Source organism: Leuresthes tenuis, unplaced genomic scaffold (genome assembly GCF_036924035.1).
Source record: "Leuresthes tenuis unplaced genomic scaffold, fLeuTen1.0.hap1 SCAF_4, whole genome shotgun sequence".
NCBI classification, from domain to species: Eukaryota; Metazoa; Chordata; class Actinopteri; order Atheriniformes; family Atherinopsidae; genus Leuresthes; species Leuresthes tenuis.
In genome coordinates, this window is record NW_027325358.1 from 1,157,047 (window position 1) to 1,171,127 (window position 14,081).

Below are 14,081 nucleotides of genomic sequence, written 5' to 3' on the forward strand. Positions count from 1 at the left end.
CCGTTTCCGTCTTCTGCCCACAGACCACCAAGCAAAAGCATCTTTAAAGACAAACTCCTTCCGCATCGTAGGTAGTTCTGTGTATTTGTGTGAAGAAGGAAGACTGTGTGCATTATTGTGTGTGAGGAGTCTCAGACAGATGAGAGGAGCAGCCATGAGTTTAACTGCAGCACTGAGTGGATTTGTTGCCGTCCTTCTCTCTGTGTCAGGTACTGTATGTCTACATTTACATTCACTGGAATCACAGAGACCGATGTGGGCAAACATGGAGTCTGTAGCTGAGGCTGAGCGTCACTTTATGATGTTCTATGTTGAAATGGATGGATCAGAGCTGTGAGACGAGTCATTTCTGTCTGCAGCTTCCTGCTTTATGAGTCGATTCAGACTCTGAAGCTGAGGCTCTCTGTTCCTTATGGTGGAGATCATGATGTTTCCATGCTCTGTACAGATAACAGCAGACAGCAGCTTAGTTTTTATTCTAAAATAGATGCTGTAAAGTGTTTCCTGTAAACTTTATGCTTTACATTTATCGGAAAACTCAACCATGTTGTTAGATATTAAATGTGTTCATGTTTTCTCCTGCAGATGCTCCAAAGCTTCCCTCTGTGTCAGTGAGGCCCTCTGAGGTAGAGGAGGGCAGTTCAGTGACTCTGACCTGCAGCAGTGATGCTAACCCAGCAGCTCAGTACACCTGGTACAAAGATGGTTATAAACGTCCCAGTGAAGACTCACAGCTCTTCTTCAGCTCCATCCAGTCCTCTGACTCTGGACAGTATGACTGTTCAGCTGAAAACAAGCTGGGATGGAAGTGGTCAGCCTCCTCCTTTATTAATGTGAAATGTGAGTAAAAGAAATGAGATTCATGAACATGTTTCCTTCAGCTCTGTCTGTTTAACACGGACATTTTGCTGCTGGAGTTCACTGAGCAGCTTAAAGAGGAAGTTTTATTCCCAGTCGGCTCCCAGAGGGTCTCCCAGAGGGTCTCCCGGGGTCTCCACCCAGTGAGTCAGGCCCAGAACACCTCACCAGGGAGGCGTCCAGGAGGCATCCTAACCAGATGTCTCCTCATCTGACTCCTTTCAATGCGGAGGAGCAGCGGTTCTACCACGAGCCCCTCCCAGATGAAATAGAGAGCTTCGCCTTCTGGCTCAGCTCCTTCTTCACCAGGAGAGGCCGATGCAGAGCCTGCATCACTGCTAACACCGCACTGATCCGCCTGTCAATCTCCCGCTCCATTCGGCCCTCACTGTGAACAAGAACCCGAGATACTTGAACTCCTCCACTTGGGGCAGGATCTCATTCCCAACCCGGAGAGGGCACCTTTTCCGGCTGAGGACCATGGTCTTGGATTTGGAGTGAGAGCTGAAGATCATGGCCCGACGACGCTAACAGAACCACATCATCTGCAAAAGCAGAGACCCGATTCTGAGGTCACCAAACCGTTAAGGGGTCCCTCAGCACCCTGGCTGTACCTGGTAATTCTGTCCATAGAAATACTGAACAGAATTGGTGACAAAGGGCAGCCCTGACGGAGTCCAACCCTCACCGGAAACACGTCCGACTTACTGCCGGCAATGCGGACCAAACTCTGACACCGGCCATACAGACTGAGCAGCCCCTATAAAGGGATCCGACACTCCATACTCCCGGAGCACCTTACGGCCACAGCTCCGGTCAGCCGTCTTAACAATGGAGGCACGGAACATGGCCCATTCGGACTCAATGTCCCCCACCTCCCCCGGGACATGGTTGAAGCTCTGCCGGAGGGGGGAGTTAAAGCTCCTTCTGGGATTCCACCAGACGTTCCTCGCAGACCCTCACAATACGTTTGGGCCTGCCAGGTCTGATTGTCGGACACATTTCCAACGATATAACCACAAAGTTGATCATCGAACTGCGGCCTCGAGTGTCCTGGTGCCAAGTGCCCATGTGGACACCCTGATGCCTGAACATGGTGTTCGTTATGGACAGTCCATGATGAGCACAGAAGTCCAACAACTGAACACCACTCTGATTCAGATTGAGAGGGCCGTTCCTCCCAATCACGCCCTTCCAGGTCTCACTGTCATTGCCCAGGTGAGTACTGAAGACCCCAAGCAGAATGAGGGGGTCTCACTCTCCTGGGACTCCAAAAAGGGCGGGTACTCTAAACTGCTGTTTGGTGCATGAGCACAAACAGCTTTTAGGGCCCGTCCCCCCACCCGAATGTGGAGGGAGGCTACCTTCTCATCCACCGGGGTAAACCCTAATGTGCGGGCACACAGCTGGGGGGCATGAGTATGCCCACACCCTGCGGAGGGAGGGGGTGGCAACACCCATTCCGACATGCAAACGTCCCACCATACCGACAAGGCTTTCCGTTTAAGGAAATGTGTGTTACTCAACAGGCGAGTCCCTTCTTTCTGTTCATGCATTTTATATGTTTAACACATGTTTACAGATAATAAGCCTTATTAAAAACACAAAGTCCCGGCAACTGGAGGCGGAGAAGCAGTCCGCGGTGGTTTTCAATCACACTCCAATGCCACTCGTTTCAACTTCCAAAAATTTAATACAGGAAAAAAAGGCTTACAAACATGGACCGAAACGGCTCCATAACACGCACAAGAATCCAAAAGAAACGAAAGTTAACTAAAAGAAAGCAAATAAACAGCATGAAGTGGTCAAAATTGGTTTTACGCATGCATCTGTGCGTCTGGCACATGCGTCTTCGGGCTCTCCCACGTTGGTTTGTGGATGAAAGCTATATGTTCAGCTGTAATGTCATGTAAAAACAATCTCTACATGACATTTACTCCCAGGTGTGACCAGTTAGGTCATTAAGATATCAACAGGCTGTATAAAGCTGTGTGTTTGTGCCAAATGCACAAAGCCCATCCGCGCTTCCCAAAATTGGAGCGAGAACTCATAAATCACGTGAATTACATGAATAAACGTTTTTACAGCATTTTGTTGTGTTTTATACGTTCTATGCTGTCATTTCTCTCTTCTCCTATTGGCAAGGCAAGGCAGAGTGCTCGCAACTGTGTCCTGGGCAGTAGCCGTGATATCTGTAATTGCAATTATTACTTTTGCATATGATGACAGCGGGCAAAAGACGCATGGGCTCTGTGGAGAGCTCCGCTCCAGCTGGCTGCTGACAGCTCACCGACACTGTATTTCTGCTTAATCAGTTTCAGCCAGAGTTACATTAATATCTGTATTTTTATATTTGACATTTCAGGGGATTTTGATAATAGATTATTAAAGTTTGTTTGCGAGGCTGATATGCCGGCGCGCCTTCATTAGTGTAAAATGTTTTGGGTAAAACATAAGCTATTTAATAAACGTTTAATAAAAAATTAAGTGTCGCCGACAATTGGAGGCCAATGTCGGAATGGCAGCATGTAACCGGAGGGAGGCTACCTTCTCATCCACCGGGGTAAACCCTAATGTGCGGGCACACAGCTGGGGGGCATGAGTATGCCCACACCCTGCGCCTCTCACCACGGCCAACTCCAGAGTCAAAGAGACTCCAACCCCTCTCAAGGGGACTGGTTCTGGAGCCCAAGCTTTGTGTCAAGGTGAATCCGACTATATCTAGCCGGAACCAGCTTAGGCTCCTTCCCCAACAGAGAGTCCCAAGAGCCAGCTTCAGTAGCCGAGTATCAGACCGCCAAGGTCTCCACCTTCGGCTGCAACTCAGCTCACACTGCACCCAAACATACACATCATCTTCTAATGAACATTTCATGTTTTCTCCTGCAGATGCTCCAAAGCTTCCCTCTGTGTCAGTGAGGCCCTCTGAGGTAGAGGAGGGCAGTTCAGTGACTCTGACCTGCAGCAGTGATGCTAACCCAGCAGCTCAGTACACCTGGTACAAGGAGGAGGAAGAGTCACCAAAAGCTTCAGGACAGAACTTCACCATCACTGACGTCAGACCTGAACACAGTGGAAATTATTCCTGTGAAGCTCAGAACACGAGAGGAAGTCAGCGCTCCACAGTTGCTCTGACGGTTGTTCCAGGTGAGATTTATATCCTGACTTTCTAACACAGACACCTGTTTACTGCATCAGAACTCATGAAAACACAGAAAAGAATGAGAATAAACTTGTGATCCAACAACTGAGCGAAGGCAGTAAAGTCCACAGATTTCTCCACCTTTTGTATCTGTGGAAGAAACTCCTTCATGTCACAGCTTTCTAACACTGAGTGACAGCTGCAGACTGATGCTCATCTGACACTTTCTCAGCTGTACGGTCATCAGTAAAGATGCTGAACCTCATCAGGGCGACTCTGGTGGTCCTGCTGCTGGTTCCTCTGCTGGTCGTGAGTCTGTGGTTGAGGTAAACCAATAAAAATCCGTCACTGCTCTTTAGCGCTCTTCTTCAGGTCTTTACTTGTTGTGTTTAGTTCAATCTTGACTCTGTTGTTGGAATGAATTCAGGAAGAAGGAAAGGATCAGCTTCCAAACTGGACCAAAGGAAGCTGTAGAGATGATGCAGGTGAGAGGCTCTGCTGACCAAACTTCTCTGCAACATGTTTCTAATGAAAGGCAGTGGAACTGGTACAGGTCCAGGTGTTGGGGTCAATGTGAGCTCATCCTCTCATCTGTCCCCATCAGCTGGACTCTCATCCTGATCGTGACGAGGTCTCAGGCAGATGACCTGCTGTGAAGTCCGGTTCCAGCCTCCTGCATGGAAGAAAGAGGCTGCCCTCACATCTGCAGATGGTGGAAAACAACAGCTTCACCACATCTGAGGGGATTCTCTTTAGAAGCTGCAGAGGCAGGAATGCTGATGGGAACACAAACTAGAACAAGGGTTAGGTTTATAAATGTTCTTATTGTATTGATAATAAATGTTCTTGCTGTAATAAATCCTCCCAGCTTCAGATAAGCAGCTCTGCAGTTACAGCTTCATCTCAGGTTGTTCTGAAGGCTGCAGACGGCCGCTGTGCTCAAAGGTTTTCATTTCAGCTTTGGATAGTTTCTCTGTGGATGGTTCAAACTTGCAGTAATAAAGACAAACGCAGTTTGTGTTTCCTGTGTGTGATGAGTTGTGTTATTGTGTCAGTGTGAGGATGAAACCTGAGTCAGGGCGACACTGATGAGCCGCTGTGTTAGTTCATCGATCCGTGAAAGCACTGGACGCAGATGCAGGGTAGAATCAAGAATCAGAGTTTATTTGGAATTATAGTCACTTGAAGAGCAAAGTAATAGATTATAAATTCCTAACTCACTCTCCTCGATACCTATGGGGAGAAGAGTGAGACTACAAAACTTATCAAAAGAAAGTTCTCTCCACGCTAGGAGGAAAAAAAAAAAGTTTTATAAATCTTACAAATAAATTTATCCGAACCGTCGGAGGATCTATAGAAATTTAACAAATCAATAAACAAAAGAGACTCCTTCTAATGGAGTTGCTATGAAAGTTATAATTATAAATCAAAGACACTCCTCTACCGGAGATACTACTGAATAAACGACAATACAAACAAAACTGCACTTTAGCTAAATCTATGACAACAACAGAAAATCATCTCAAGGAGGAAATCATTAATAAACAAGATCTTTGATACTTAGGCTTTGGTTACTTTGGAGGCTGGAGGAAGAACGCTTGAGAGACAAATTCAACAACAAGGGAAACACAGACTAAATACACCTGAGGAACCAAGGGGAACAGGTGGAAACACTTTGGGAATCAGGGAAGACAACGAGACACGGGAGGAAGGGCAAGTTATCTGAAACGAGAGGAGTTGTTAATTTCAAAATAAAACAGGAAGTGACAAGACAAGGTACAAAAAACTTAAGAGCCTCTGTGAGACCTGACAGAAGCTAAATACAATCCCTTTGAATACCACACCATCCTGGTAACTGCACCGGTCCAAATCTATATGATTGTCGATTATCGCCCACCAGAACAACTCTGTGACTTTCTAAATGAACTCGACACCTTCCTCTCTTCTATCCCGGAGCATGACTGTCCCATAATGGTCCTCGGTGACATGAACATCCACCTGGACATTCCCAACTCTTCTGATTTTCTGACACTAATGAACTCGTTTGAGCTACAGCTGCTCAGCAGTCCTCCGACCCATAAAGCTGGCAAACTGTGCCACAGAGGCCTGTCTGTCACACCTCTGCAGTTCTCTGACCACCTGCTTCTACCCCTATGGTTTCCTTCCTCTGCAACCTGTCGCCCACCCGCTTCTCCTCCTCTGTTGCCTCCGCTCTTCCAGCCTCCAGCACATTCTCCTCCCTTCAGGTTAATGATGCCACGGAGTCCCTTTGCTCTACTCTGAGCTTATCTCTGGATAGTCTGTGTCCTCTATCCACCAAACCCACCCGATCCTCCCAGTCTCACCCCGGCTTAATGATTCTCTCAGAGTGTTGCGCACCAATCTCAGAGCTGCCAAAAGGAAATGGCACAAGTCAAAAGATCCTGTAGATCGAGCTAAATTCCAGGTGTTACTGTTATCCAGTGTTAGCAGGTGTGAGCTGAACTGCAGATGTCCACAGTTACATTCATTTATTCAGCCACTGAGCTGAGATGTGTTTTTTAATACATTCAGATCTGAGTCAGGAGAAAAATCCAGTGCTGCCTCATTCAGTACCTGAAGGAAATCTCCCCTAACATCCCATATCATCACGGTCCTGGAGAGGCTGTTATTGGCTTACCTGAATAAGTAAGTGAACACCTTTCAGGACCCACTACAGTTTGCTGATCGTCCTGTTGTGGAAGACGCCACCATCCACCTGCTTCAGCGAGCAGACTCTCAGCTGGACTGAGCAGGCAGCACTGTGAGGATCACGTCCTTCAATTTCTCCAGTGCTTTAAACACAAGTCAACATGTTCTGTTCTGTAAGAAGCTGCAGAAAATACAGGCAGATGCCTCCTCAAACACCCGGATTAATGCCTACCTGAGGGTGGTGTGTCTGAGAGCCGCTCAGGGCACCGTACTCTCAGCATTTCTCTTCTCTACTACACCTTCCAGTAGTGATCAATCACTTTGTGTGGGAACAGTCAGCTCATCTTAAGCTGCCTCCGCCCAAGGGGAAGAGGTGGAGGTGACACCTGGGGTTCACCTGGAGAGCAGACTGGACCGGAGATGAGGAACAGACTGGACTTGTTAAGCAAGCTTCTGTCCTTCAGTGTCTGTTTCTTATCTTCATTCAGTCTGTGGTGGAGAGAACAATCTGCTTTGCAGCTTCTGTTGGGGCAGCAGCATCAGAGCCAGAGACTCAACGAAAGTGGACAAACTGATAGAGTCGGCTGGCTCTGCTGTGGAGCTGCTGGAGCTGATCGTACAAAGAGGAATGCTGCAGGAGCTGAGGAGCGTGACACGGCTCTATAACAGCATGTTGAAACAACAATGTTCAGTCAGAGGCTTCTTCAGCTCCGCTGCAGCACAGAACGACACAGCAGATCATTTCATGCCCGACAGTTTTAACTGATCAGAGGAACAAAAGTCTCTGAAACGTAATGGAGCTACGACTTGGTGCTTCATTGGCTCTGGAGTTTTAAACATGGGGTTCACACATTTTAGCTGGTCTGGTTGGCCTCCAGAAATGGTTCGAGCACTCGTGTTTTGGTGCCGGAGTGAGAGCTTTGGTGGTTGAAACAGGAAGAAGTGGCTCTAAGTTCGCCTCTGGCTCCGAACCAGCTCTGGATTTAGTGGAAAAACCCTCCATGAGACCTTTTCTGATTTAACCTATCAGTTCCCACAGGTTCATGCAGCCGTTTCTTTTCAGGATCACTTACTTTTTTTGCCCTTGTTTAAACTCTTTTGTGTTACACTTGTTCTGAAGTTTAAAGCTTTGGGCCTTTTACATCATTAAATACGAGATAAAGAAAAGAAAAGGCTCGTGGGTGGATTTTCACCACCTGGAATATTAAGAGAAACTACTTAAAAAGGCACCTGACTTTATCGTTGAATTTAAACCATCTGACAGAAAAAACAGTAAAGTTTTCCCTCTTCTAACTGCTGAACTCTTAATTTATTAAAAAAATACAGATTTATTCTTTTGTTACTTTTCTGTTCAGTACAGTCACGTGCACGTGTGATGTGCACGTGACTGTAAATAAATCTTTATTTTCTAAATCAGTTCTGTCGGCACCAACATGATGAAAACGTGAGTTTTCACGTTCGTTGATGACATCATCAGGTCAAAGTTCAGGTCTCTCTCTGTTCTGCAGTGTTCTCACCTCTTTGTCTTTGGTGATTTGTTCCTTTTATTTAGCTGTTTCGCAGAAACTCTTCCTCATGTTTGCAGATATGCTGCCCTCAGCTGGAGGAAACATCCAAACACCCAGAACTTTCTGCTGCTCAGCTTTTAGCTGCAGTGATGGAGATCCCTTCGCCTCAGAATATGGTTTAATCCACTTCACACCAACTGTTTTAGCCACTGAAAGACAGAAAGCTTGTTTTCACATTAAAGTTACAGCAGAGGATGTTTGTTTTCTGCTCTTTGGCTCCCCCTACAGTTGAGTGATGTAACTGTTTCCACTCATTCAGCCACAGCTTGTTTCTTCTGTTAAAGACTTCTTTGTCCTTTACTGTTACTTCACCAACTGTTGTCTGACTGATTAGTTGATTAATTCAGTGTTTTAAAGTTCATGGTTTTCAGCTGTTCGTGGTTTGTTTTATCATAAAGATCTCAGTTGTTCTTAGATCATTGGGACATAACCTCACTCTTACACTGAATATTTAAAAATCCCTTTAAACAGATTGGAAAAAACACACAAATATAACAGGCTTCCCAGCAGAGGCTCCTGGCCCTTTGTCTGCACGTTCCTCCCTGATGTGCACTGGGCCCCTCCGGGTTCTTCCTCCTGCCAAAATGTGCATGTTGGGTTAATTGTTGATTTCAAATCCTCTGTGACTGTGGGTGAACGTCTTTGTTTGGAACGAACGGGAAACTTGTCTATGAAAAAAGAAAATGTTTTTTATCTTCACACACATGGGAACAACTCTGCTGCTGCTATGATAATCATCCTCCATCCTCCATCCTCCATCCTCCATCCTCCATCCCACCATCCTCCATCCTCCATCCCACCATCCTCCATCCTCCATCCCACCATCCACCATCCTCCATCCTCCATCCTCCATCCTCCATCCTCCATCCACCATCCACCTTCCACCATCCTCCATCCTCCATCCACCATCCTCCATCCTCCATCCTCCATCCACCATCCACCTTCCACCATCCTCCATCCTCCATCCACCATCCTCCATCCTCCATCCTCCATCCTCCATCCTCCATCCTCCATCCACCATCCACCTTCCACCATCCCCCATCCTCCATCCTCCATCCTCCATCCTCCATCCACCATCCACCATCCTCCATCCTCCATCCTCCATCCCACCATCCACCATCCACCATCCTCCATCCTCCATCCTCCATCCTCCATCCCACCATCCACCATCCACCATCCTCCATCCTCCATCCTCCATCCCACCATCCTCCATCCTCCATCCCACCATCCACCATCCACCATCCACCATCCTCCATCCTCCATCCCACCATCCTCCATCCTCCATCCCACCATCCACCATCCACCATCCACCATCCACCATCCTCCATCCTCCATCCTCCATCCACCATCCTCCATCCTCCATCCCACCATCCACCATCCACCATCCTCCATCCTCCATCCTCCATCCACCATCCTCCATCCTCCATCCTCCATCCTCCATCCACCATCCATCCATCCATCCATCCTCCATCCTCCATCCTCCATCCATCATCCTCCATCCACCATCCTCCATCCTCCATCCTCCATCCTCCATCCTCCATCCTCCATCCACCATCCTCCATCCTCCATCCTCCATCCTCCATCCTCCATCCTCCATCCACCATCCACCATCCTCCATCCTCCATCCACCATCCTCCATCCACCATCCTCCATCCACCATCCACCTTCCACCATCCTCCATCCTCCATCCTCCATCCTCCATCCACCATCCTCCATCCTCCATCCTCCATCCACCATCCACCATCCTCCATCTTCCATCCACCATCCTCCATCCACCATCCTCCATCCACCATCCACCTTCCACCATCCTCCATCCTCCATCCTCCATCCTCCATCCACCATCCTCCATCCTCCATCCTCCATCCTCCATCCTCCATCCACCATCCTCCATCCTCCATCCTCCATCCACCATCCTCCATCCTCCATCCTCCATCCTCCATCCTCCATCCACCATCCTCCATCCTCCATCCCACCATCCACCATCCACCATCCACCATCCTCCATCCTCCATCCCACCATCCTCCATCCTCCATCCCACCATCCACCATCCACCATCCACCTTCCACCATCCTCCATCCTCCATCCTCCATCCTCCATCCACCATCCTCTATCCTCCATCCTCCATCCTCCATCCTCCATCCACCATCCTCCATCCTCCATCCTCCATCCTCCATCCACCATCCTCCATCCTCCATCTCCATCCACCATCCTCCATCCTCCATCCTCCATCCTCCATCCTCCATCCTCCATCCTCCATCCTCCATCCACCATCCTCCATCCTCCATCCTCCATCCACCATCCTCCATCCTCCATCCTCCATCCACCATCCTCCATCCACCATCCACCATCCTCCATCCACCATCCTCCATCCTCCATCTCCATCCACCATCCTCCATCCTCCATCTCCATCCTCCATCCTCCATCCATCATCCTCCATCCTCCATCCTCCATCCTCCATCCTCCATCCTCCATCCACCATCCTCCATCCTCCATCCACCATCCTCCATCCACCATCCTCCATCCTCCATCCTCCATCCACCATCCACCATCCACCTTCCACCATCCTCCATCCTCCATCCTCCATCCTCCATCCTCCATCCTCCATCCACCATCCTCCATCCACCATCCTCCATCCACCATCCTCCATCCTCCATCCACCATCCTCCATCCTCCATCTCCATCCTCCATCCTCCATCCTCCATCCACCATCCACCATCCTCCATCCTCCATCCACCATCCACCATCCTCCATCCTCCATCCACCATCCACCATCCTCCATCCTCCATCCACCATCCTCCATCCACCATCCTCCATCCACCATCCACCATCCTCCATCCTCCATCCTCCATCCACCATCCTCCATCCAACATCCTCCATCCTCCATCCACCATCCACCATCCTCCATCCTCCATCCACCATCCACCATCCTCCATCCTCCATCCTCCATCCTCCATCCACCATCCTCCATCCACCATCCTCCATCCTCCATACACCATCCTCCATCCACCATCCACCATCCTCCATCCTCCATCCACCATCCTCCATCCTCCATCCTCCATCCACCATCCTCCATCCACCATCCTCCATCCTCCATCCTCCATCCTCCATCCTCCATCCACCATCCTCCATCCTCCATCCACCATCCTCCATCCTCCATCCTCCATCCACCATCCTCCATCCACCATCCTCCATCCTCCATCCACCATCCTCCATCCTCCATCCACCATCCTCCATCCTCCATCCTCCATCCTCCATCCTCCATCCACCATCCTCCATCCACCATCCACCATCCACCATCCTCCATCCTCCATCCTCCATCCACCATCCTCCATCCCACCATCCTCCATCCTCCATCCTCCATCCTCCATCCTCCATCCTCCATCCTCCAACCCACCATCCTCCATCCTCCATCCTCCATCCTCCATCCACCATCCACCATCCTCCATCCTCCATCCTCCATCCTCCATCCTCCATCCCACCATCCTCCATCCTCCATCCCACCATCCTCCATCCTCCATCCTCCATCCTCCATCCTCCATCCTCCATCCTCCATCCACCATCCTCCATCCTCCATCCCACCATCCTCCATCCTCCATCCCACCATCCTCCATCCTCCATCCACCATCCATCATCCTCCATCATCATCCTCCATCCTCCATCCTCCATCCTCCATCCTCCATCCACCATCCTCCATCCTCCATCTCCATCCTCCATCCTCCATCCATCATCCTCCATCATCATCCTCCATCCTCCAACCTCCATCCTCCATCCTCCATCCTCCATCCACCATCCTCCAACCTCCATCCTCCATCCTCCATCCTCCATCCACCATCCTCCATCCTCCATCCTCCATCCTCCATCCACCATCCTCCATCCTCCATCCTCCATCCCACCATCCTCCATCCACCATCCTCCATCCTCCATCCTCCATCCTCCATCCACCATCCTCCATCCTCCATCCTCCATCCCACCATCCTCCATCCTCCATCCTCCATCCACCATCCACCATCCTCCATCCTCCATCCTCCATCCTCCATCCTCCATCCCACCATCCTCCATCCTCCATCCCACCATCCTCCATCCTCCATCCTCCATCCTCCATCCTCCATCCACCATCCTCCATCCTCCATCCTCCATCCTCCATCCTCCATCCACCATCCTCCATCCTCCATCCTCCATCCTCCATCCTCCATCCACCATCCTCCATCCTCCATCCTCCATCCCACCATCCTCCATCCTCCATCCCACCATCCTCCATCCTCCATCCACCATCCATCATCCTCCATCATCATCCTCCATCCTCCATCCTCCATCCTCCATCCTCCATCCTCCATCCACCATCCTCCAACCTCCATCCTCCATCCTCCATCCTCCATCCTCCATCCTCCATCCTCCATCTCCATCCTCCATCCTCCATCCATCATCCTCCATCATCATCCTCCATCCTCCAACCTCCATCCTCCATCCTCCATCCTCCATCCACCATCCTCCAACCTCCATCCTCCATCCTCCATCCTCCATCCACCATCCTCCATCCTCCATCCTCCATCCTCCATCCACCATCCACCATCCTCCAACCTCCATCCTCCATCCTCCATCCTCCATCCTCCATCCACCATCCTCCATCCTCCAACCTCCATCCTCCATACACCATCCTCCATCCACCATCCTCCATCCTCCATCTCACCATCCTCCATCCCACCATCCTCCATCCACCATCCTCCATCCTCCATCCTCCATCCTCCATCCACCATCCTCCATCCTCCATCCTCCATCCCACCATCCTCCATCCTCCATCCTCCATCCTCCATCCACCATCCTCCATCCTCCATCCTCCATCCTCCATCCTCCATCCACCATCCACCATCCTCCATCCACCATCCTCCATCCTCCATCCTCCATCCACCATCCTCCATCCTCCATCCTCCATCCACCATCCACCATCCTCCATCCTCCATCCACCATCCTCCATCCTCCATCCACCATCCACCATCCTCCATCCTCCATCCTCCATCCTCCATCCTCCATCCTCCATCCACCATCCACCATCCTCCATCCACCATCCTCCATCCACCATCCTCCATCCTCCATCCTCCATCCACCATCCACCATCCTCCATCCTCCATCCTCCATCCACCATCCTCCATCCTCCATCCTCCATCCTCCATCCTCCATCCTCCATCCCACCATCCTCCATCCTCCATCCCACCATCCTCCATCCTCCATCCACCATCCATCATCCTCCATCATCATCCTCCATCCTCCATCCTCCATCCTCCATCCTCCATCCACCATCCTCCATCCTCCATCTCCATCCTCCATCCACCATCCTCCATCCTCCATCCACCATCCTCCATCCTCCATCCTCCATCCTCCATCCTCCATCCTCCATCCACCATCCTCCAACCTCCATCCACCATCCACCATCCTCCATCCACCATCCTCCATCCTCCATCCTCCATCCTCCATCCACCATCCTCCATCCTCCATCCTCCATCCTCCATCCTCCATCCACCATCCTCCATCCACCATCCTCCATCCTCCATCCACCATCCACCATCCACCATCCTCCATCCACCATCCTCCATCCTCCATCCTCCATCCTCCATCCTCCATCCACCATCCACCATCCTCCATCCACCATCCTCCATCCTCCATCCTCCATCCCACCATCCTCCATCCACCATCCACCATCCTCCATCCTCCATCCTCCATCCTCCATCCTCCATCCCACCATCCTCCATCCTCCATCCCACCATCCTCCATCCTCCATCCTCCATCCTCCATCCTCCATCCTCCATCCACCATCCTCCATCCTCCATCCTCCATCCTCCATCCTCCAT

General features: G+C 50.2%; 1 protein-coding gene across 1 annotated transcript; it reads left to right on the top strand.

Annotated features, from left to right (window-relative positions):
- Positions 1-265: 265 nt before the first annotated feature.
- On the top strand, positions 266-4,656 carry LOC140305176 (B-cell receptor CD22-like). The gene is made up of 6 exons (XM_072383931.1): positions 266-290; positions 586-840; positions 3,748-4,005; positions 4,233-4,326; positions 4,428-4,547; positions 4,605-4,656. The coding sequence occupies exons 1-6, from the start codon at positions 266-268 to the stop codon at positions 4,654-4,656; spliced, it is 804 nt and encodes a 267-aa protein (XP_072240032.1).
- Positions 4,657-14,081: the final 9,425 nt, after the last annotated feature.

Bases quoted from the DNA above. Each gene is read 5' to 3' on its own strand.
- LOC140305176 (XM_072383931.1), top strand. From the start codon at position 266: ATGGAGTCTGTAGCTGAGGCTGAGC. The intron at 4,327-4,427 runs GTAAACCAATAA...GAATGAATTCAG, and splicing joins GTCGTGAGTCTGTGGTTGAG to GAAGAAGGAAAGGATCAGCT. The intron at 4,548-4,604 runs GTACAGGTCCAG...TGTCCCCATCAG, and splicing joins AATGAAAGGCAGTGGAACTG to CTGGACTCTCATCCTGATCG.